Below are 22,175 nucleotides of genomic sequence, written 5' to 3'. Positions count from 1 at the left end.
AACTTTACAGATGAATACCATAGATGGCAAGAGACTCTAAATTAGGATATTAATTTCTAAGTTGCTAGCAATAAACTTATATAGCAAAATATGAATTGGTTTTTAAGATACAAATTTCATAATCAGAAAAAATGTTAAATAAGGATCATTTGGAAATAAGTGTTAGAACAGAATATCTTTATTTGAAATGTCTATATGTGCCCAGTGATTATGGAATAAGAATACAAAACTTTCTTTAACAAACACTGTTACAGAATAATGATAGTCTACATTTTACTTGGAAAAGTGCCAGAGAGTTCATAAATTTAACAGTATACCAGGTCCTATGTATTCTAAATTATTTTACCACTGCTATTAAAATGTGTAGGAACCAAATATAATAGTAGACAAATTTTGAGAGATAATTCCTTTTGATATATCCAGGAAAGATGTTGACAGATTTTCTGTGCTGTGTATTATTGAGGACAAAATTTTTTCCTTGAGAATTTACATTTAAAAATAAAAGTTTATACAAATGAATTTTTCAACAATTATGTTTGTACACAGCTTTTCTAGAATTTATATATTGCATTAAACAAAATTTAACTGTAGCCAAATATTAAAAATATTAGTCTAGACAAAAATTCACATTTCCTGATTTTAGTTGTGTTCTTTCCCTCTAGATAACCAACTTGTTTTTCTTCAAACTTTATAGCAGTAAGTCTGAAATACTTTGGAAAGGAAAAGCCCTCAAGCCTTGAGGCATGCCTATATTTTGTGATTTTTTTTTTCTCTGTATTTCTCTTCCGTTTACTTGAAGAATACAGAAAAATTGAAACCACTAGGAGTTTGTTTTTCCTTTTTTTTTCTTCTTTGACACATTTCCTGCTCCTAGTTGGTGGCTGAGGAGGTTACTCTAATCTCAGACTTTCTTTGATTTTACTTCTTTGTAAATTTCCTCAGATTGTTTTGTGACTAGTTGTTCCTCTGAGAGTAAGATTTGGGACCTGTGCATGTCAGCACTTTTTTAAAAATTTGTTTACTAGTTTCTTGTGACCTGTTTTTAAATTCTAGATTTACTGAATGCTAATTTTGTACAAGGTGCTTTGCTGAGAAGGAGTTCATATATAAATAGTGCAAAATGTCTGCTGCCCTCAGTTTACAATCTGCTATAGTAGATTGAATTTTTTGGTGATTTTGCCATACCAGTAAAATATTTCTGCCTATATTCAATATTGCTACTTTACTAATCTGTTTTATTAGTTAATGTGTTGAAGAATGGTAAAGCAACATCAAAGACATTTCTCAAAAATATACCAATTGAGCAGAAAAGAGAAAAACCTCCCTGAATATTTTACAATGAATAAAGTACAGCTTTGAAAATAGTATAAAACTTATATCAGAGAAGCAAAAACAAATATAACTTATGCATTTAAGTTATAAAGCACTGACATTTGTTAACCTAACTTAGTCTATATAAACTTTTTAAAAAATCATTTTAGAGTGTTGTTAATGGGAAGAAAAAAATCATCTGGTTTCAAAGCTCTCTGATATTGAGAGGTTTAGACGTCTGTTACTTTTGAGTATCCAAACATGATGGAAAATACATTTTCAAGTAACATAACAAGTATGTCCCTCTGCCCACTTAAGCATTTCCACAGCATTCTATGTCTTTAATCTGCAAACTGAGTGAATTTATAGCACCATCATATAACCTTAACTTAAATGTACATATATTAGAATTTAAAGTTTATTAAAAATACAAGGATTGACATGCCTTTCATATATCTCTTCAGGGTATGCTAAGACCTGTGAAACTGATTGAAAGAGAACATGGTTGAAGGCATCATACATTAATAAAATAGAAATGATCTTTGAATAGGGAAATTATGGGTAGGCAGAATGGCTTTCATAGGTGAAAATTTAATAAAAATTTAGGAAATTGTGGCAGTTTTTAAAGTGATGCATTTTCCCTAAATAATTCTAATTTAAAATCAAGCATCAACCATGTTTTTTATCTTTGAAAATTGAATCTTTTGAAAAAATTGAACAGGTACCATTATATGAAATTCTGTAGTTGGATTTTTTTTTTAAGTAGAAGACCATTTTATCGGTTCTTAATACTTGTTTGTGTGTTCCTTAGTGTGCAGAAGTAACTTGTTTTACTGTGTTCATTGGTATAATGTGTTCTTTGTCTCTTACCTATGCACTTAAGCAACTAAACTCAGCACGCCTTGAAGGAGATAACATTATGGTAAATTTCTCTTACATGCTCAACTTCCTGCATGTAAAATGGCTGAAGGTTTGTTGGCCTACCGTGTTTTCTACATCTTGAATAAAGTGCCTTCTCTTGCTATTATCTACATATAAAGTCTAAAATAGTTGAAGCCATGCATTCATTAGTCTAACAAAAAATACAGAGAATACTAGCTGAAGAAATATTGGAACTTGAAGAAAAGAAATTGTGTTCTAATTGCCAAATTCGGCTGTGCCAAATTAGAGTCTGAATATATACACAAATACATAAATATTTACATGTATTTATACTACACATAAATATATAGTGCCTTTTATACATAATAAAAGATGTTAATTTAGCTGGCACTTCATATTTTCACTGTTGGCAAAAAAAATTAACAAAATTTACTTAAAGAAATATATAAGATGTACAGATTTACTTTGCTTCACAGTACCTTCAGTGTTTACCTTAATTTTCACCCAAATTCAGCATAGAATTAATTTCTGTGATTCCAGGCCAAGACAAACCCAGTAGTTTAGGTATTTCTGTAGTGTGGAAGCTGTCCAGTGTTAATTCATTTAGGAGAGTTGCAGAATAGTGATAGCTTTGAATTGGGAATGAGAATTATTCTGTAATATCTTTTGTATATTATTGAGCTTGATTTGAGGAAATTTTTGAGATGTTAAGTGTTTTTAATTTTTTAACAAGATAGAAATCTGAGCATAGTCCCAAAATTCATAAATGTTAGCCAATAAAGATTTATAGATACAGTGTTTGGTATAATACTCCTGGGTGTATTACTGCCATAGAAGTAGCATAGACTCTGCTGTATAAGTAATAAATAATTGACAGTTTTTATTTGTTAAATCAATTGACTACTTTTATTTCATTAGCACTGAACTCAAAGGAGGGGAAAAAATCATGTAATAAAAAAGATTATTGTACAGAATATGTAAAATGCATTTGTTTTTTTAAACTACTATAATTATTGAAGCCCTGGCTAAATTAGAGCTTTCCTTAGATAGCAAGAGAATGCATTCATTTATTTCCATTGTCCTATCTGTATGTAGGTAAATGAGAATTGTGAAACTGTTTCCGTCATTGGTAATTTAGCGTATAAATCATATATATTTTTTAATCTTAGGTAAAAATACCCTAAACAGTTAGCAAGACTTTGTTTCATTTATTAGGCATTTGTTTTACTAGTTAGGTCATCTACTTATAGTACAATGTATTTAACTCTGGTAATTTTAAGTTCATTATATCTCAAGTTCATTGTGCCCCGCACCATGGCTAAATCAACATTTAGTGTCCATTTATCCTTGCTTTATTATAACTTACTAAAATTGCAGAATTTTGGACCTAAATGAGAAATTAGAAATCATATACTCTAAACCTCTCATTTTACTGATGAGAATACTAGAACTGAGGCATTAAATATTCCCAGTTTTGGAAAACTGTTATTAAGTTATAGAATTAGTATAAGATTCAAACATCATTAGTATTGATACATATGAAGGCATACTTTCACAGTATATTAAGCTCTACTGATTTAATTATTACTGTGTTTAATCTGTTAATGTGATTCTGGAAAAAGAGTATGCCATGTAAATTAAAATATTTACATTTTTCTATAGTAAGTTGTAGAAAATGTTAAATTCCAACTTTCATGCTCTATATTTTTCTCTAATTTTTAATGCTGGCTAGATTTGGGCAGAGGAAGTGACAAAAGTAAGTAAATCATTAAACTACAGAATTATGAAACAAGAATTTAATTGTCATTTATTCAGTAAATCTTTATTGGGCAACAACTATGGGGCCAATCACAGTCTTTGTTACTGTGTCTTATAAAATCTGAAAATTATTATGGAAAGCTTAGATCTGTTTGGCTAGTAGTAGTTCCACAGAATAATAGAACAATGCTGCAGAGATGTGGTTTGCATACACTCTAATAAATACTAGATAGCTGTTATATTAAGTGGTAATCCTTACAACGCCTTGTCAGAAGACAGTTTTATATAATACTTGGTTTATTCATATGATAATTATATAAAATATAGTTAACACAATGTCCTGTATCTTCAGAGAAGTGAATATATATCATGTCACACAAATGAATTTTCAAGGTAACTGAATCTTGTTCTCTACAGCACTAAAGCTAATATTTCTGTCATTTTAGTTGAAAATATTTGTAAAAAATTAAATACAGGATAGCATATATTTAACTTCATTATAGAGTCGTTATTATGAATATCCATTATTGTACTGTGCAACCGTTGGATCCTTTGTTTTTGAAGTATGTTGTCTCCTCCCTCAGTGTCAGACTGTCACTTTTAGAAGCTGTCCATATTACTGCTAGTGCCAGTCTCTCTGCCTGTGCTACCATTTCTAATCTGTTCTTGGCTGGGAGAATACCTAAAGCAAGGAATAAGGAATAAAATTATGACTTTAGTGCAGATTTGTTTCAAGTGCTATTTGAGGTCTTCAGAAGCATTTTTAATTTACTTCTCATGTTCAGAATCTGACCGTGAGTTGAGGACAGTGCTGGGGATTGAGGGCAGGTATTAATTGGGCCCCTGAATATTAAGTAGTTTTACAAACTTCAACTTCTTATTTTCTGACTTTGTAGGATTGCTAACTATACAGTCTTATTTCATGAATAGGTTGTGGAGCATAACTTGGAAATCCAATGTGAAATTCTTGACTTATGCTCTCACCCCTCCTTTGTGGAATCCATTCACCAACTTAGTTATGGTTACACCCTGGCCTCTGAATGTCTAGCGTGAAAAGGGGGCAGAGTAACGTAGAAGAGAAAATAAGTTGATCAAGAAAGCCAGGGTCTTTTCCACTTTGGTTAGCATACAGGTACACCAAAAAATTTCTGATTCGATTCTGCAGTTTCTACAAATTTTGGAAATAGTTGATAAAATGGCAAGAAACTCATGAAACATTATGTTTGTATACGTGAAAAAAGCTTAAAATATATCAAAATGGATTTCTGGATATATTTTTCCTCTATTCTCACTTCTGTCATTTTTATAATTTAAAAATGTATAATTTAAAAACTGCAGGGCTTCCCTGGTGGCACAGTGGTTGAGAGTCTGCCTGCCGATGCAGGAGACACAGGTTCGTGCCCTGGTCCGGGAAGATCCCACATGCCGCAGAGCGGCTAGGCCTGTGAGCCATGGCCGCTGAGCCTGTGCGTCCGGAGCCTGTGTTCTGCAACAGGAGAGGCCACAACAGTGAGAGGCCCGCGTACCACAAAATAAATAAATAAATAAATAATAAAAATAAACAAAAACTGCATATTCCTGGAATATTTTAAGATTTAAGCCCCTAGAAAAAGTAGGTAACACTGACCAAGATTGTCATAGCAAATGCCTCAGAAGCTTGACCAAAATTTCTGGCTTAAAATAAGTTGCCCAGTCCTGATAAAACAAACCAACACATTCTTGCCCTTTTTCCAGCTTACATCCTAAAAGAGCTCTTCTTGCTTCTCTAACCCAAGCTATGCTCTAGATCAGTTAGCCCAGTAACAGTATTCTAAGCAGTAGAAGATCTTTTGCCTAGAACTCTGTCTTAATTGTAAAATTAAGTTGGGGAATGAGATCTTCTGGAGGACAGAATAAAAACTCTTTAAATTCATTGTCTTTCTTTAAACCCTTTTTATCTTTCTAAAATGGATTATTTTCTTCCTAAGCAAATTAATTATGCTGAACCTAATTTCAGTTACCTCAGCCTCTCAGGTTAATTATTATGATCAGTTACATGTGTCAGAAGTAGAGGTGGTTTGGGACATTAGACTGTTTGTGGCCATCCCAAACATACACTGAAACTTGTTCAAGAAACAAGATTTGTTTCCTTCCTGTCATTTACCTTTTCTAAATATAAAGTCTAGATTGTACAACAGAATGACTTCCTAGGCTTTGTATTATGGTGCTTTCTTCACAGTTAAATAATTAAATTTTGCTCAAACATAGCAGACTGATCCTTTGTCCTTAATGAGATCATTTTATATTTTTTATTCAGTGTTTTTTTAATAAATTTTTTAACATCTTTATTGGAGTATAATTGCTTTACAATGGTATGTTAGTTTCTGCTTTATAACAAAGTGAATCAACTATACATATACATATATCACCATATCTCCCCCATCTTGCATCTCCCTCCCACCCTCCCTATCCCACCCCTCTAGGTGGTCACAAAGCCCCAAGCTGATTTCCCTGTGCTATGCAGCTGCTTCCCACTAGCTATCTATGTTACATTTGGTAGTGTATATATATCCATGCCACTCTGTCACTTTGTCCCAGCTTACCCTTCCCCATCCCTGTATCCTCAAGTCCATTCTGTACGTCTGCGTCTTTATTCCCGTCCTGACCCTAGCTTCTTCAAAACCTTTTTTTTTTTTTTTTAGATTCCATATATATGTGTTAGCATACGGTATTTTTCTCTTTCTGACTTACTTCACTCTGTAGGACAGTCTCTAGGTCCATCCACCTCATTACAAATAGCTCAATTTCGTTTCTTTTTATGGCTGAGTAATATTCCATTGTATATATGTGCCACATCTTTATCCATTCATCTGTTGATGGACATTTAGGTTGATTCCATGTCCTGGATATTGTAAATAGTGCTGCATTGAACATTGTAGTACATGGCTCTTTTTGAATTATGGGTATATGCCCATGCTGGGTCGCATGGTAGTTCTATTTTTAGTTTTTTAAGGAACCTCCATAGTGTTCTCCATAGTGGCTGTATCAGTTTAGATTCCCACCAACAGTGCAAGAGGGGAGGGTTACCTTTTCTCCACACCCTCTCCAGCATTTATTGTTTGTAGATTTTTTGATGATTCAAAGTCATGTACCACAGTGTTCATTGCAACTCTATTTACAATAGCAGGGACATGGAAGCAAATTTATTTATTTATTTATTTTTTATTTTGGGCTGTGTTGTGTCTTCGTTGCTGCGCACGGGCTTTCTCTAGTTGCAGCGAGCTGGGGCTACTCTTCATTGCGTTGCACGGGCTTCTTATTGCGGTGGCTTCTCGTTGCAGAGCACGGGCTCTAGACGCGCGGGCTTCAGTAGTTGTGGCACGAGGGCTCAGTAGTTGTGGCTCACAAGCTCTAGGCTCAGGCTCAGTAGTTGTGGTGCACGGGCTAGTTGCTATTCAGTGTTTTTAGGTTAAAAACATTATTTCTATTTCAGTCTCAAGCTTCCTAGTCACTTTTAATCTGCTACCTAGCTTACTTACTTACACCTTGTACAGAAATATTGCCATTTAGTAGACTTTCCTGCCATTTCTGCTAAAGGCTGTTAAATCAAATTTTACTTTCACCATCAAACCTATATGGAATTAGCCTCATTTGTTTCCGAATGCGTTTATTTTTGGTTTGCTATGGTTACTTCTATCAATCAGAACCTTTCAACCAAGCAGAACAGTAAATAGTGCAAATGTAACACTGGATTGGTTTTCCTTAATACTTTTTTAGGAAGAACATTGATTGTTTTATTCCCCTGTGACTTTTTTCTGCTGCATACTAGATTCCAGATGAAGCTTATTACTTAAGCCCTGTTATCAAAACACCATGTATTCTTATTTTGATCAAGTAAATTTAACTTTAACTCTTGACTTATTGAATAATTCAAGCTTATTTCCATAAATCCAGTCTAGTGGTCAAGTCTTAGTCCTCTCTGCCATATCTTTTGCCAATGGTATGAGAATGATTATAGCAACTGATTATCTCTTTTGCTGCTACCTCATTGTTGACTATTTCACTGGGTTAGCTATTGCCACCAAAGGGTGAAGGAGAGGGAAATGGGGTGTGAAAGGAAAAAGTTCACACCTTGTTTATATACTTACTATACAGTCTTGGAAATACTGTAATTATTTGGATGGCAGGGGAGCAATTTATCCTGGAGAGGTAGTGGGAAATATCATTATAGTGATATTATCACCAATAGTAATTCCCAGTGGGGGATAAGCTAACTATTTCGAGTGACCTGTGAGATTTTATTTTTTCCTCCTCACTACCAAGCAACTCTGACTAAAGGTTTGTGAGGATGTTTTTTTTGCCAGTACTTAACTATTTTTAGATTTTTTCTTTTTTCGGTGAACTGTTTTTTCCCAGCACTAAACCTATATCAGATAGTTGAAGCTAGTAGTGGTGTGCTATTATGCACATGTCTTTCTAGCTCTGAGGTCAGTAACTTCACCTTGGTAGCTTGAAATCAGCTGTGGTAGGAGTATTTATACCATTGAAACTCAGCACATTGGAGCTTTTTTTTCCCCCTGGAGAGCCAGTTTACCAGCACACCATTGATTAAAGGTCACCCATAACTTGCAGAAAAACCCTAGCATATCTTATAGGTAATATTTCTGCTTAAGACATATTCTATGCAAAGTTTGGAAAGAAAACTAAAAAAGACATTTATGTAGGATAAAGAATCCTTTGAGGGAACCTAAGAGCTACGTCCCTAGAAACAAGTGTATGCTTGATAACTAAACCCATGAGGTTAAAGTCCTAGCTTCACTCTGAAGTTTTTTCATTTGAGATTGAAGCCTATATAACTTCAAAGTAAAGTAGCTACAGTAATAATTGAGAATTTTTTGAAATAATTTATACAAGTAAACTGGGAATCTTAAGGTTTCATAAAATGTTACAAATTAGCAAAATTGATACTAGAAAATGTATGAAAATAGATTGACAGTCCCATAGTAGTTTTCCTAGGCTTTTATGTTTATGTCATTAAGCTTTGGCTTTAATAGTTCTTTTGAGTTAAGTACCAGTAAGGAGTCAGTTCTGTCTAGATTAAGTAACATAGAAAAGCTAAGTTCTGGAAACCAGGGACCACTTTAGATACAAAGCAGAATCAGGGAATTGCCAGATTATCATTTGGGGTTTGTTTGGGGGATTTTTTTTTTTAACATCTTTATTGGAGTATAATTGCTTTACAGTGGTGTGTTAATTTCTGCTTTATAACAAAGTGAGTCAGCTATACATATACATATATCCCCATATCTCCTCCCTCTTGCGTCTCCCTCCCACCCTCCCTATCCCACCCCTTTAGGTGGTCACAAAGCACTGAGCTGATCTCCCTGTGCTATGTGGCTGCTTCTGTTTGGGGGATTTTTTAACTGTCTAAATGAATGTACATAAAATGGACTAAGTCTTCTAATGAGATTCTAAAACTGTGTTCCAATTTAAGTCTGAACAGGAATTAAGAATAACTCAAAGTGAATTTGATCGTCAAGCAGAGATTACCAGACTTCTGCTAGAGGGAATCAGCAGTACACATGTGAGTGTTCATTCATTGGAAATTCATTTGGAACAGAAGACTTTGATAGTCTTAGGGAAATTCTTGGAGGAAAAACTGAACTTCCTTTTCAGTCATCTATCAAGATATTTAAATTGTAGCACTTTTCAAGATACATGAAGAAATATTTTAAATTTTTGTTTACACCTCATCACCTGATGAGGTAGTTCTCCCACCATCGTCAAGTCCGTTTGATGTTTTTTGTTTTTTGGTTTTTTTTGGCTAAACAGTTTGTTGTTGTAAATTGTAGTAAAATGATAGATACTGATGATTTACCCCAAGTACAGTGTCGTGCTCTGTCTTCCCTGAGCGTGTGCCACTTTAAGTAGATTATAGAGCTAAGAAGTGACTGTAACTTTCCTTTACAGGCCCATCACCTCCGCTGTCTGAATGACTTTGTAGAAGCCCAGATGACTTACTACGCACAATGTTACCAGTACATGTTAGACCTCCAAAAGCAACTGGGAAGGTGGCAATTTCCTTTTCATACATGAAACTCCTGATAAGAGAAGAAATTCAGATTTTTTCATATGAACTAGTAATAGAGGTGAAAAATAGAAGAATTAAAGGCTTTTATTAGATTACTTAGAATCAGATTTTTTTTTTTTAAGGAAAGTGATTATCACACTTCTGTGGTAACAAAGACATTTTGGGCTCTCCTGGCACAGAAAAATGTTAACAGGGGTGAGATGATAATTTAAATGAATACCTTTTTAGTGCTTTTTAGATAATTTAAGTGAATACCTTTTTATAACTTCAAAAAGCATTTGAAGTTCACTTTTCTCTTGAATACCTTTGCAGGTGGTTGAGGAAGATATAGTTATATTGACACTTACTTGCCCTTAGAGGTAAACTAATTTGTACTTATTCATTACTTGTTCACTGTTAAAAAGATTTTAGAATATTCTGTAAGACCTCAAGCCCATTGATGTTATTATTTTTAGTATGGTAATATACTTTACAGCACATATGTAAAGCAACACAACTCAATCATTCGTTCTCAAATATTTATTGAACACCTGTCGTATTCAAGCACTGTTCTATACTCTGGGATTATATCAGCGAACAGAACAGGCAAAATTGCTTACCTTTATGGAGCTAACGTTGTAAGGTGACACTGAAAATAAAAGATGTACAGGACAAACATGGTCTCTGCTCTCACAGCAAATACTTAAAACCTAGGTAGAAGTACAGGCCATAGGTGGACAGGCCATGTGATAAGTGGAAAGAGAAGTTCAGATTACTGTAAGGGACATCTAACTGTGACTCAAGTGAGTCTAGCAAAGATTCACAGATGAAATTATTTTAGTAGGAATAATCTAGAACAAGAAAGGGGCAGGGACAAATATTCCAGGCAGAGGAGGAATATGTATATGAAAGGGCCAGAGGAAAAAGAGTGTGGCAAGTTCAGGAAACTGACAATAGTTCATTCTGGTTGGATCATAGTGTTCAAATTTAAAATGGGATAGTAGATGTGGCTAGAATAATGAAGCCAGGTCATGTCATGAATGCCCTTTAAAATAAGTAATGATAAGGAGTTTGGAATTTACATAGTGAGGAACCATTAAAGCAGGGGAGTGATATATAATATTTGAAGGAGGAATATCAAGAGAAGTTATTTCAAGGAATAAGGAGAAAAAAAAAACCCATCACTTTGGTCTTCCTTTCTGCATATTAGTCCTTCAAAACTAGACCTAGAACAAAATTAGGCACATCCACAAAACCAATTTTAGATCTTAAAAATGAGTTGTAGTCTAATACCACTGGTTATTCTAATAGGATTTACAGAAGTATTTATACTTTTATATATTTGAAGTTTTGTTACTGGTATTAATATCTGAAATCAGAATACTACTCTATCCCCACATCATTAAAAGTATTTTAAGCCCAGGAAGCCTTAGTACTTCCTGTTCATTTTGTCCTGATACTCTCACAGTGCAGCAGAGGGGTTGCTGTTGAAACCATTCATTCTTGAATTCTGCTTAAGGCCATACAAATGCTTTGGAACTCAGCCATTCACACAAAATCTAGTCATTGATGTGCTGAGGTAGGTATTATTATTATCCACATACAGATAAGGAAATAGAAGAGCTAGTTATAAGATTAGTAAATGTGTTTTATTTTTAAATAATTGGAAAGTTTAACATATTGAGCTATGTGGCAGGAAGTCTAGAGTTTTTTAAAGTTATCAGTAAAAGTTCTTAGAAGTTGAAGATGGCCTTTCAGGGTTTTTTTGTTTGGTTTGGTGTTTTGTTGTTTTTCTTTTTACCATTAATTTCCCAAAGTTGACATAGGTAGACCTCAATGGCTAAACAAAAGCTAATTATACTAGTAAATTTGAAAGTAAAGTACATGGTTAAAGACTTTAAAAATCGTGTGTGTACACACACATATGTAGGGAGAGAGAACTTATCTTTTTTTTTTTCTCTTCAGAAATGTATATATTTAATCACTGCCAAGTTCACTGAGGAAAGGATGCTAGGAAATGTGTTCTTAACTTTAGAGTGAAACTTGAATTAGAAATTATTTCTTTTTATCATTAGAACCCTTTTACCCATCAGAGAAACATTTGCTTTTAATTTTTACAGATGCCCTATTCTAGGCATCAAGGATACAATGTAAACAAAATAGACCATATCCCTGCCTTCATGGATCCTGCATTCTATTTAGGGGTAGAAGGGAGTAGAAAATCAATGTCTATGAATTACGCAGTCTATTAGAAGGTGATAAATGCTATGGAGAAAAATACAACAGGGAAGTACCTTGGTTAGAGTAGAGGTTTACAGTAGTCAGGGAAGACAGATTGGAAAGATGTGAGGAAACAAAGCACGCAGGAATCTTAGAGATGCTCCAGAGACAAAGTACAAAAACTCTAAAGCAGGAACATAGCTGTATGTTCAGGCAACAACAAGGAGAGCTTGGCTGGAGATTAATCAAGGAAACAGGGAGCGAAGATATGTAGGGCTTTGGAAGCCACTCTTTGGAGTTTGGGCTGTACTCAGAGATGATGAAGTCTGGAGGATTTTGAGCTGAGGAGTGACATGATTTGATTTTAACCTTTAACAAGATCATTCCTGCTGCTCTGTTGAGGATAGATGTTAGAGGTCATGAGTATAAGCTGACAGACCTGTTCAGAGCCTACTGCAATAACTTGGTCAATAATCCAGTCAGGAGGTGACAGTGGCTTGGATCGGGGTGATTGTGATAGATGTGGTAGAAGTGCTCAAACCCTGGGTGTGTTTTACAGGTAAAGCCAGCAGGGTTTGCTGACAAACTTTCTGTATATGAGGCTTAGAGGTGTCAAGAATTACTGCAAGTGTTTGGCCTGAGCAACTGAAAGAATGGAGTTTTGGTTAATTAAAATGGGGAATGCCCCAGGAGGAGCAGGTTGGGGTGGGGAAGGCATGTGAGGTATATCAGGAGCCCAGTTTTAGACATGTTAAGTTTGAGATATGAAACATCTGAGTGGAGATACCCAATTTTAGGGTATACAAGTCTGGAAATTGGGGGTGGGGGTGAATTAAAAGTATAAATTAGAGAGTTGTCAGCAATATCAAGGATATTCAAATCTGTGAGACTAGATGAAATTACCAAGGAAGTTAAGTACAGGTAGAGAAAAACAGAGAACCAAGGGCTGAGCCCTGAAGTACTCCAACAAAGAGTTGAAGAACCAGCTAAGGAGGATGGTAAGGAATGAGCACTGAGGTAAGATGTAAACCAAGTGTGGCCTTGGAATAAGCTGTAAAAAGTGAGGGGAGTGGTCCACTGTGACCACTAGATAGGTCAAGTGAAAGAGAACTGCTAGTGGACCATTGGATTTTGAACATTGCTGACCTTGACAGGTAGTTTTAGTGGAACAGTAGGAGCAAAAGCTTGTTTGTTAATGTAAGGGAATGGAAGGAGAGGAGCTGTGACAGTAAGTTTAGATAAGTCTTTCAAGGAGTTCTAGTGTAAAGAGAAACAGAAATGAAGCACTAGCCAGAGGAAAAAGTGGAGTCCAGCACATTTTTGAGTTTTTTTTAAGATAGGAGAAATAAGAGCATGATTGTAATCTGATAAGAATGACACAGTAAATGGAGAAAATATAATATTAGAAAGAAAGGGAAGAATTGGTAGTGTGATATCCTTGAGAGGAGATTTTGTACACAGGTGGAAAAATTAACCTTAAAAAAAATAATCTTAAGAGCATAGATAGCTCATCTGTAGTAGGAGGAGAGATGACCAAAGCATGGAAGTTTCCTGATTGTTTTTTTCTCCTCTCAGTTAAAAAAGAACACAACTTAGCAGCTGATTATAAAGGTTAGGGGAGAAATGCTGGAATTTTGAGGATGGATGAAGGGGTATGAAATAGTCATCAGCAGAATGTTAAAAGTGGGTAGACTAGAGAAATGTAGTGTAGTTGCCAGGCAGCATTGTGGACCCACTTTAGGTTCCTACTCATTCATTGAGTGTGAGACCAGACAACATGGTTTTGTAGTTTTTTACTGTCATAGTACATACATGGATACTGAGTAGATAATTAGAAAGATTTTTACCAAACGAGTAGTATGAAGTAAAGGGCAAATGATATGAAGGCATGTGCAAGGAGGTGATTATAATAATTTACCTTGGACACGAAGGGCGTGTTGGTAGGATGATAGATGGTAGGTCTGTGGAGGACTATAGATCCAGGATAGGCTTGTTGAAATGAGAGTACTAGGGGAAACAAGATGATGGTCAGAGAATGGGATGTTGGAAATTGATTATTGTAAAGGTTATAGTTTTTGGAATTGATATGGTCTAGATGAGGCATTGGGAGTGGGTGGCTGAACTAGGTCAGTCACAGAATCACTGGAAGAGAAGAGCTCACGGGTCTGACAGGCCAAAGTGTTCAAATAATTGTCTACATGGATATTAGAACCACCGAGAATTAAGATCCACTGTTAGTGAGCCAGGAGCTAAAATCCAGAAATAAAGGGAAAAGAATGAGATGCCTGTAGATGATTGCAACAAGAGATGGTAGGTAGTATATAGTTGAATAACATGAAATTCAAAGATTAGGTAGGATTGGTTAGGGAAAGGAGTATAGGAATGGTAATGAGGAACGTGCAACTCCTTCAACATCCACCTCTAGGCTCAATGATAAAGGGAGTGTGGGAGATTAAACACAAGCATCAGGAGGTGAATGGAAGGGTTGGAGAAGAGGTTAAGGATACAGGGAATTTTGCTGCTGGCTGACTGATTTCCAGATGGCACAGGAGTCATAAAGAAGAAAACTATTTTATGAAGGGATTAATTTCACCTACCCTACCAGATGAAGCATTTTATATTTTAACTAATGGATTTATTTAAACTTAAATATGAATTTTCATAGGATTTTTTTCAACCTTAGAAGTGGTTGGATTAGAATGATTATAGGCCAGCCATCTTATGCTGTTTTCCGTTGAGTATTATTGGAGAAACAGTAGGCTTACAATAAATTGAAAATTATCTTTAAACTATTTATAAGCACATTGATCACAGGGATTTCACTAATTCCTAATAAAACTTTTATTTTTCCCCTAAAAAATAGAAGACAAAATGAACTTGGGACATTTCCGTATTCTCCCATTGAGTCTTCATTATGTTAATTATCAGTCATAACATATTATTTGAATGTCCATCTCCTCACTTATCTACATGTCCATAAAGGAATGGCATTGTTTCATGTTTATATCTCAGCTTGTGGTAGTGATGTTGAACATGTAGATACTCAATAAGTACTTGAATGAACAGGAAAATGTGATTGGATCGATTTTATGAAAAAGAGTTCAGTTACTCAAATATTTCTCAAAGAATTAACTTGAGAAAACTTCACTCTTGCAGTAGTATCTAACATTTAAGTAAGTCTTTCATTGGTATTTTTATTTAACAATTCATAAAGGGAGGAAAAAATTAATGGAACATACTTATAGAAGGTTGTTGGAAATATCATAAACTCATTTTTCTGGAAAAAGAAAACCATTGTTTTTTAAAAACTTTTTAAAGTTTATACTTGTAAAGATGGCTTTGAAACAAACTTTCAAAGATTTTATATTTAAAAACAACCTGCATTTTCTCTAGTGTAATTGACCCTAGAGGGGTGAGCTGGATAGCGTACTTTGTCATTAAAATATTGGCATCCTCAAATCTTTAGCCAAAGTGAAGGTTGGTAGAAGGTAAACACTGCCCCCAAGTGGTGGTATACAGGAACTTTGGTCACTTGCAAATAGATAATTGGCCATTTTCTTTTCAACAGTTTTCCATCCATTTATCATTGTAACAACAACCAGACTTCTGTGGCACCTATACCATCTGCTTCATCAAACGTGATTGGTTCTTCTGCCTTGACTTCAACAAGTGGCCTAGTAATCACCTCTCCTTCCAACCTCACTGACCCTAAGGAGTGCAGTGGCAGCAGGAAGGCCAGGGTTCTGTATGATTATGATGCTGCAAACAGTACTGAATTATCACTTCTGGCAGATGAGGTGAGTAATGTGGGTATAAAAGGAAAACTATATCATAGATTGACTTACCTTCCAGTATAATAAAATGCAAATTCCTCATTACTTATTTGGAAATAGTTTATTATGAATATTTTCATAGATTACAGCTGGTTATATTAACATTTTATAATTTTTTAACTACTATTTTTTAACAAAATAGAACATCACAGAAATATTTAAAGCTTTTAACTGCTAAATCACTAGATTTCTAAAACTGTCTCTAATAAAATCCTTTATCTTTCACCAAATTGATAATAATGTTTAAATTCTTTGATAGTGAATAATTTATACTTTAAACAAATTAAGTCTGATTAGTTTTCTGTGTGTTTATTAACATAGTTAATAACTGGAAATGTTTTATTTTGTAGGTAATCACTGTTTTCAGTGTCATTGGCATGGATTCAGACTGGCTAATGGGGGAAAGGGGAAACCAGAAGGGCAGGGTGCCAATTACCTACTTAGAACTGCTCAATTAAATAGGTGGACTATGAAAAGGTACACCGTATTTATATACAATTAACTCTTAATAAAGCAGGTTTAAGTATCTTTCATGTTAATGTCTTAAGAGACTGAAAAGAAAATACTAGCCATCAGAAACTGGCCTTTCTGCCAATAAAATTGCATGGTAAATATTTCATTACAGAATTTATGTTAAAGCTTTCATGCCAAGAATGTTTTCTTACAAAATTCTTTTTCTACTGAGGTTTCACTAATAAGTAGCTTCTACTTTTGAGCCCCAACTTAAAGCATAACTGTTTTCTACTGAATTTTTCATTAATGGCAAGCTTTTTCTTTTACGTAAAATAAATTTATTGTGAATTGATACGTGACTCATTTATTAGGTATAATTAATAGCCAAAGAATAAAGTTAAAATTTGTTTTTAACTGTTGGTTTAAAAAGAGCTCTAGGACGTAAACCTCTTTTGTAAAAAATATAATGTTTCTGAATGTTTTCATAAACAGAAATGCAGTTATACCATGTTTACCTTGTTTTCCAGCAGACATGGAATGATTACAATATTCTAGTTCAGTGAGTTATTTTGAGGGTTTTTTGTTTTATTAAACACTACTGAATGATTTCTTTTAAGAGTAACTAGTCCTTGAGAAGTACCACCGTATTTCTCTAGTACATTTGCATTTAAGGTTCTAAAACATCTGGGACAAATTCAGTTCACTAAATAATGTTTTTAAGATTGTTCAATTGGTACTGTTTAATCCATAATCAGAATTGGATCTGTTAAGAAGTTACTGCAGTAAAGAGAATTTGTTCTTATTGAACAACAAATCCTTATAAAATGGATTAGCACAACTGTGTTCCTTATAGAGTAAATTGTATGCAAACAGAATACACTTTTGGTTACTTTGAGCCTACAAATAAAATGTTGAAAATTTACTAATGAACTTAGGTTATCTTGATCAGGCTCTCTAGTTATGAAACACATACTAATGAAATGATTAGTGATATACATGGAATCAGAAAATTGCTATTTAGACCACTGCTATGAATTAGCAGATTATTTCCATGTCAGGACTTCTGCTCTCATTTTCATTCATTCATTCTTTCGTCAAACATTTGTTGGGGGCCATGCAGTATGCTGATCAACTGGGAATACGACCCTGAACAAGATGCACACAGTTCTTCCCCCTACAGATCTTAAAGACTGGTGGTGGAGACAGAAAAATAAGTAAGCAATGGTCATATAACAGAATCGGTGTCATGATAGAAGAAATACAGGGTTAGTATGTTTCAGAGTTTTGGGAGTCACCTAATTCAGATTTTGGGAGTGGAGATGGTTTGGAGAGGAAGTGTTCTAGGCAGGGGAGGAAGTTGTGACAGGCCTGGAGCTAAGAGAATGTAGCACATTCTTAAAGCTAAAAGCAGTTCAGTCTGGCTTATGCATGAAGTGTAAAGGTGTAGTTAATTTCTTCAGGAAGTGTTAATGTGTCAAAATGATATTTTTCTGGTACTTTAAAAAATGAACACTTAGCACAAAAGGATATTTTTAAATGGTGTTTAAGAGTTCCTAATAAGAGCTTGGTAAACATGTTGGTAATTTAATTTACAGTTCAGATTTTAACAGTAGTTGTTACATTTCTGTGCTGTGAGACAAATTCCTCTGCAGTTTTATAGTTATACAAGATGCTTTGATTCACACTGTGAATTGCCATACTGTTAACCCCCAAAGCTGCTCAAGCTGGTTAATTAGCTTAGAACCACTTGAGTGAAGCTTTTTCCCCCAGAAATGAAGCTCTGTGGCCAGCCTAGAGTACCATCTATTATGTTATATAAATCAAGATTTAGGCTTTAAAAGATCATACAAAAAAATCAGGTCAACTTTAATAGCAACTGTAAATTAGGTTTATGAGAAGTAGAGTAGTAAAAGGGAAAGAGTATGGGTACTGGAGTGAAATTGTCCTGGATTCAAATCCAGTCTTCCTCACATACTGGGCTCTTTGAGCTTCGACTTAGATGTCATACAAACTGCCATTTCCTTGTTAGCAAAATGGGGATAACAGTTATGCCACTTTAAGGTTATTGTGAGGATTTTATAGCAAAAAATAGTGTTAAAAGCAGTTATAAAATAACTATAAAATCTGTAACTATAGATTTCTAACTATCTTGTATGTTAGATAATTTTTAAGGAAAGGCTTGGCACAGTAGAAACATGCTGTGAATATGTTTCCCCTTGTTAGCCCCTGTAGCTTCCTGACCTATCCAGACGGTTGGCCTTGTTTATGACTATGTACCAGACAGACATCTTCTGTTGCAATGCTCTGTTCTACTCCTTATCAATTCTATCCTCCACCCTCTTTAAATGAGATGCAGATCTAGGTTTAACCTCACCATAGTCAGTGTACATTTTTATCAGAACCTTCTGCTTTCCATCAAATGAATGTTGATTATAGTAACCCAATAATGTACAGTAGCCTTCAGTAATGTGAGGATTCAAAGGTTATTTTGTGCCTTTGTCCACCACAAATTTGCCACAATATGTGGGCTCATTCTTATGTTTATTGTTTTTTATTTTAATGGGATTTTGTTTGATTGGTTGGTTGGGGGGTTTTTGGTTTGTTTTATTTCGGTTTGGGCTTATTTTATAAAGTCACAGGTTTAATTTTTACTCAGGTAAAGGCCCATAGGTTCTTAGGCATGGAAGAAGAGCTTTGGAAGCCTATTAATTCATGGTGCAATTCAGAATTATTTAAATAATCTCTGTGCCCCTGAGCTTAATCTAAAGGGATAGTAATGTGAAGGATGCATTTATGAATGAAGTAGTAAACTTGGAAATAATTGTAGGCTCCTTTTACAAACAAAAAAAGTGATTGGATTGTTTCTGTGTTTGTCCTGAAGGTAATTAACCTAAAAGATCATTGCATTAAATTGTTTTTTATGGTGCTAATCAGAAAAATTCATATTGTAGGAGACTAGGTCCCAGAAATGGGAATGAGCCTCACTCTGAGTAATGTAAGAAACCTGAGTCCAGGGTCACTAGTGGGTTAGAGTCCATCCTCCTAGTCTGCTGTTATCCTCACCAGAACAAAGGAACAGAATGAGAATGGAGGAGCTGGTGTTGGGAGGACATGCAGAAGATGAAGGATCCCAGGACAAAAATCAACAACTTTGTCTACCCAGAGAGGCCTGGCTTACTTTCATGCTTTGTTGACAGTATTCCTTAAAAATATCTTCCCTAGCTCCCAAACACCCGAACGTTTGAAATATGTTGCCCTAGTATGTGGCACTTCAAGTCTGGGTGAGAAGCCATAATAATAGATAGGAGACTTTGCAATTTGACCTACAGCCAGCTTTGCTTCAACCCCTTCTCCAGATGATTAAGTGGCTCTTACCTCATGGTGAGACTCAAATGGGGGTCTGTCTGGTGGTCCACAGCAGAACTGCCCTTTCTCCCACATTATCCTAACGAGAAAGTCAGCCCAGCAGGGCAGTGGTTCTCAGTGTGGGACCCCCAAGACAGGCAATGTCAGCATCACGTAGGAACTTGTTAAAAATGTTAATTCGTATCTCCAAGAACCTTTTTTTTTGTACTTATTTGTTGTCTTCAAGGGGCTATAAAACTAGTCTTAGTTCTTCCATGTAACATTTTTTAAAATATTTCAAGACAAAAACTAAATTCTGATCCTCTTTACTGTGTTCTAGCACTAATCATAATTATATAGTTACTTTTAATAATTTATTTGTTTAGTATGTATCTGTCACTAGAGTGTAGGCTCCCTGAGAATGAGACTATTAATTCTTTTGATCACAGTTAAATTCCCAACTCTTAGCAGGAGACCCAGCATATAGTATGTACTCAATATTTGTCAAAGAAAGAAAAAATGCAATTCTTAAGTCTTATCCAAGCTCTACTGCATCAAACTCTGGGGATAGGGCCCAGCATTCTGTTTTACAAGCCATTTAGGTGATTGTTAAACTCTCAAGTTTGAGACCCACTTCAGTAGAATAAAGAAATCGTGCCTTTTACCTTCAGACGTGCTATCTGACATCGCTTGAAAATTCTCCCTGCCTTCTGTATACCAACAACACTGCTCTCAAGTATAGAGGAACGTTGCTGGGCTGTATTACAAGTGGGTGTGAAGGTATAAGGTATGCTTAGTGTAAGAAAGGGAAATATTGCTTGGAATGCCAGTACTTGGTTGCTGTGGAGGGTTTCTAGGGATGGATCCCTTAGTCTGAAGAAGGGTAAGCACTACCACCACCCACATTTCCACTCAGCACAGTCACAATTTGACATCAAAGCTCCCTGACAAACCATTAAAGTTATATCAGACTAATGTGTACACCCCGGTGCTCAGGTTGCCAACTCCACTCTCTCTACTTCAAAGGAGACTTTTTAAGAATTGTTAATGCTTTTTTTTAATACTACAAGTCATAGATGCATTGGTAAAAAAGGGAAAAAAAGAATATATAGTTTAAAGATAAAAATCACCTATAATTCCACCATCCAGGGAGAGCTACTGTTACTTAGGTGCATAGACTTCCAGATTCGTCTGTGCTTTTATAGATTGTTTTAAGTGGGATCAAGTTGTACATACTGTTTTGTAACTTTTTCACTTGACAATACCATGACTATCCTGCCATGTCAAAAATGTTTCTATATCTTTTTTTAATGGCTGCATGGTATTTCATCTTATGTGCCACATTTTATTAAACTACTGTTTTCAGGTTGTTTCCAATTTTTCGCTAATAAACTGCTTAAAAGAATATTGTGTTGTTAACTCTTTTATGTGTTCTTAATATTTCCTTAAGGTGAATATTTGGAAGTCGAATTGCTATTGTAGAGTATGCCAGTTTATAAAAGCTTTTGTCGCTGCCACTTTGCCCCTTAGAAAACTTATCGGCTTACACTTTATTGGCAGTATAAGGAAGTATACTATTTCTTTTTGGAGGGCTTCCAACTGAATGTTCTTAGAACCTTCGGTTTAAAAATAAAGAGTAAAAGGAAGATAAAAAGACCCTGCACAATTAAAACCAAGATCAGACTTAAATTATTCTGACATGACATCATTTACTGTTCTACCTTCTATTATGTATTTTGTGATACTTTGGGAATGATTGTAATACTGGCTTTCCCCTTGCTTTTATTCAGTCTCCTGGAAGCACTGACTTTTCTGACTTTTGCCGAAATGGTAGGAGAACAATCCTAAACGGACTGGATAATTTTGATACAGGCTTACTGTTGCATCTAGGGAGCGTGGACATCATGGGGAAAGTAGAAACTTTGGAAGGTAGGCAGAACATTGGCTCTCCCACTTGGTTGCCTAGTTTTATGTCAGTCAACCTCTTTGAGCCTGTTTGCCCATCTGCAGAAATGAGAATAGTATAAACTTGTAGGGTTGAAAGAATTAATCATATTATGGGCAAAGTGCCTGGCACCTAGTAGATAATAACTTAATAGAATTTCCACCTAAGTAGGTTAGAGCAGTTGCTATTATCTACCTCAGTGGAGTAAATATCACTGCCATTGCCAAATAGAATCTTCCTTGAAAGGTGTCACAATAAATGGACATTGCCTTGTACATCCTACCTACAAAATCTGGTTTTTAAAGGGTGTCTCATTTTCTCCACACAAGTAACCTAACCAGATAAAACTCCCAGACAGGTAGCTAATGGAACATTTCAA

At 35.1% G+C, this 22,175-nt stretch overlaps 1 protein-coding gene across 1 annotated transcript in view; it reads left to right on the top strand.

Moving 5' to 3' along the window:
• The window catches only part of SH3GLB1 (SH3 domain containing GRB2 like, endophilin B1), a 38,539-nt gene extending 17,283 nt beyond the window's left edge, over window positions 1–21,256 (top strand). The window contains exons 6-9 of the mRNA XM_024767843.1: window positions 9,425–9,514; window positions 9,901–10,001; window positions 15,789–16,017; window positions 16,404–21,256. Coding sequence (XP_024623611.1) covers window positions 9,425–9,514; window positions 9,901–10,001; window positions 15,789–16,017; window positions 16,404–16,511 — 528 coding nt within the window. The 3' untranslated portion in view covers window positions 16,512–21,256. The remainder of the gene's footprint in view (window positions 1–9,424; window positions 9,515–9,900; window positions 10,002–15,788; window positions 16,018–16,403) is intronic.
• The last annotated feature ends 919 nt before the right edge of the window (window positions 21,257–22,175 follow it).

The sequence above is a fragment of the Neophocaena asiaeorientalis genome, unplaced genomic scaffold (assembly GCF_003031525.2).
Source record: "Neophocaena asiaeorientalis asiaeorientalis breed wild unplaced genomic scaffold, Neophocaena_asiaeorientalis_V1.1 scaffold546, whole genome shotgun sequence".
Lineage (NCBI taxonomy): Eukaryota > Metazoa > Chordata > Mammalia > Artiodactyla > Phocoenidae > Neophocaena > Neophocaena asiaeorientalis.
Note: the sequence above shows the minus strand (reverse complement) of the source record. Positions and strands in the feature narration are given on the sequence as shown.